Source organism: Procambarus clarkii, chromosome 51 (assembly GCF_040958095.1).
Source record: "Procambarus clarkii isolate CNS0578487 chromosome 51, FALCON_Pclarkii_2.0, whole genome shotgun sequence".
Classification (NCBI taxonomy): domain Eukaryota; kingdom Metazoa; phylum Arthropoda; class Malacostraca; order Decapoda; family Cambaridae; genus Procambarus; species Procambarus clarkii.
The window spans coordinates 11934646-11938100 of NC_091200.1; the positions used below are offsets into that span (position 1 = coordinate 11934646).

A 3455-nucleotide genomic window follows, 5' to 3' on the forward strand; every position below is an offset into this window, starting at 1 on the left:
AAGCTGTGTAGTCAAAATATCATTCACAACTGATGACGTCCAAACACTTCCGGAACAAGTGCTTCACTGACGACTTTTGTTCGAACCACAACGCTGTAAATGCTTCACCCACGTACTACAAATACAAATAATCGCCAACAGAACCTAAACTCCTAACCTAACCTAAGCGTAACTACACATAGAAATTTAATATATAATAATATTAATATATAATGCGAACAATTTTATTTTCAATACACAGTATATTAAAATTCATGAATGCGTCTTGACTGTGATAGAACTCTCTCCTCTAAATTTCAACTATGTTGTTTCCTTAACCTGTTCTAGCTGACAAGTCCTCGCAATTCATGCACTTGTTCGTTGCACATCTATGCACACTTTTAAGTTTAGTTTTGTGTTTTACGAGGTGCGGAGATCAATACCATGATGCTGCTGCGTACTCTGGTATTGGTCTCACATAGGTTGTATGGATTGTCTTGCAAGTCCTTATTATGGGTTTGAGACGCGTGGGAAGCAGTAAATGTGGGCGTGGCTGACAATATATATATATGGGCGTGGCAGGAAATATATTTGGGCGTGGCTGGTAATATATTCGGGCGTGGCAGTCAACAGATGTGAACTTGGTTGTCAACAGATGAGGGCATGGCACAGTCAACAGCTGTGGGCGTGACACAGTCAACAGCTGTGGGCGTGACACAGTCAACAGCTGAGGGCGTGGCACAGTCAACAGCTGAGGGCGTGGCACAGTCAACAGCTGAGGGCGTGACACAGTCAACAGCTGAGGGCGTGACACAGTCAACAGCTGAGGGCGTGGCACAGTCAACAGCTGAGGGCGTGGCACAGTCAACAGCTGTGGGCGTGACACAGTCAACAGCTGAGGGCGTGGCACAGTCAACAGCTGAGGGCGTGACACAGTCAACAGCTGAGGGCGTGGCACAGTCAACAGCTGAGGACGTAGCACAGACAACAGCTGAGGGCGTGACACAGTCAACAGCTGAGGGCGTGGCACAGTCAACAGCTGAAGGTGTGGCACAGTCAACAGCTGTGGGCGTGGCACAGTCAACAGCTGTGGGCGTGGCAAGGCACGAGACAAGAAGCGTGGTCAACAGAACACAACAAGAACAACTCAAGGATACACCGTCTCTACGCACCCCCCTCACCCCCGTCCTGGTCTTGTCTTCAGATAATCTTGCAGCAAATTAGAACTTTTTCCCCTTCCTAAATCATGAAAACAACGCTATGAGGCTGTCAACTCACGCCTCAAAACCATGCAATATTCATTGTCTATAACACAGACACATGAAAATTATTTTAGATAACATTTTCCGTGAGGTCTGTGTAAAATTTGTATAATTTTAGTTATAAATATGTTGACATAGGCTTTGAATGTGCAAAAAAATTGGTTAATTTTATTGTTTATCCACTCTCCTTCCTTTCTTCTAACTCCTTTCCCCCTTTTCCTTCTTTCTCCTTCCATCTTCATCCTCCTCCTTTCTTGTTCTTTGTTCCTATTTCTTTATCTCCCTTGCTCTTTCCTCCTTTCCCCACTTCCTTCACGCACTTTCTGTCTTCCCTTTCATTCTTCCTCTCTCGCTTCATTCTTCTTTCTCCCTCTTTCTTCTTCCTCCTTCGCTGTCCCCCATCCTTCTCCCTCGTTCCCCATCCTGGGCGTGACCAGCACCTCGCCTGAGACGTCTCCCAATATGCTAATCTCACGCTGGCTGGTCCTCCTCACCGCCGCAGTGTCCCGATCTCTCTGATTTATTTATCTCTGCGGTAATAACGACGCGGAGGGGTGATGGGGCAGGGGGAATGAGGGTCGGTGATGAGGATGGTGGGGGGGGGATGATATGGGGCGTGGGGAAGGGGGGATTTGATGCGGTAGTTGACGAATTAATGGCCGTTTTCAGTGATTTTAGAACTAACGGCAGGTTGGGTTGGGTTGGGTTTGTCTTAATGAGGTTCTGCGCTATGAAAGGTAGACACTCACAGCACACCAATTTCAACTATCGTTAATCAGCTTGACAGCTGATCAGTACTAGCAGTAATCGCCCGTGTACTAGCAGTAGTTAGCTTGTAGCCCGTGTATTACCCCGTTGTTAATCAACTTTGTAGCCCGTGTATTAGCAGTCGTTACACGGCGTTTGGCTGTGTACAAGCTGTCGTAGGCTGCTTGAGATTGAGTGATGTCACTGTGTATATTCACAAGGCAACATCCTATCTATATATTCAGCAATCGACTTAATTTTCGTAATATGGTTTTATGCCTTTCCTAAGTGTAATTTGTATCTCAATTCAGTATTAGCGTTCTTAATGCTTCACGTATTGGTTTACATTACTTAGCATATTGTTTGTGTTAGGACAATATTGTCTAATATAAATTTTTGTTCTCAAAAGATTCCAACACGTTGCAGCCGCAAAATAACGTAAGTCTAGTGGTTGGTAAATGTTAATCTTCTTGTTTGCTAAACTGTTCACTTGAGACAGTTAAGCAAGTCCCAGCTGTGTCTGGGTACAAGTGACAGGATAAACAACCCAGCGGGTTTTCTTCCGGTTGGGGAGTGTTGTACATGCTGCTATGGCGGCATGTCCACTCACAGGATGAGTGACGCTGCTCAATACTGTTACTATGCAGTTATGTTCACTCACCGGATGAGTGATGCTGCTCAATACTGTCACTATGGTGTTATATTCACTCACAGGATGAGTGGCGTTGCTCAATACTGTCACTATGGTGTTATATTCACTCACAGGATGAGTGACGCTGCTCAATACTGTCACTATGGTGTTATATTCACTCACAGGATGAGTGACGCTGCTCAATACTGTCACTATAGTGTTACGTTCCCTCACAGAATGAGTGACGCTGCCCAATAAACTCGACCCTCGGGACAAAAAACTCTACATGTGAATGCCTGTCCCAACTCTACCTGTGAATGTCAGGAGTTTACCTGTCTTAACTATGCTGGTGAATGTCTGTCCTAATTCTACCTGGGAATGCCAGGATAACGCCTGCCAAGGTCGGTTAACTGTTCCTCCGGCTGTCTGGCCCAAGGACAGCTGACAGCGCCCGCTGGAGGGTAGAAATAGCCTAATCTACTCTATCCCTTTGAAATGTATTTTATTTTCAATAATCGTACTTGACAGCACCCGTGTTGCCATGGTTATCACTGAATACCAAAATAAGCATTTTTTTGGTTATTACCTAATTAATATCGGTATTCTATCATTCAGTTAGAAAAGAAAATGTCTCTCAAAGCCTCATTAGATATAATCTCATTATAAATATAGCAAACACCACCACGTAAATAATAAATATTAGAGCTTTGGCAGCGGTGAGAGATGACGTCCGAGCTCTGACGTCAGGGCGAGTCCTGACCTTGATGTGGTCACGGGAACTTTTAGCTTACCAGAGCTGCGGGTCTCATGTGAGAGGAAGGGATTTTCTATTTCAT

At 45.0% G+C, this 3455-nt stretch overlaps 1 protein-coding gene across 1 annotated transcript; it reads left to right on the top strand.

Moving 5' to 3' along the window:
- Nucleotides 1–642: 642 nt before the first annotated feature.
- On the top strand, nucleotides 643–1203 carry LOC138351989 (fap1 adhesin-like). The gene has a single exon (XM_069304163.1). The coding sequence runs from the start codon at nucleotides 643–645 to the stop codon at nucleotides 1201–1203; it is 561 nt and encodes a 186-aa protein (XP_069160264.1).
- Nucleotides 1204–3455: the final 2252 nt, after the last annotated feature.

Excerpts from the sequence above, each read along its gene's own strand:
- LOC138351989 (XM_069304163.1), top strand. The coding sequence starts at position 643 with ATGGCACAGTCAACAGCTGTGGGCGTGACACAGTCAACAGCTGTGGGC.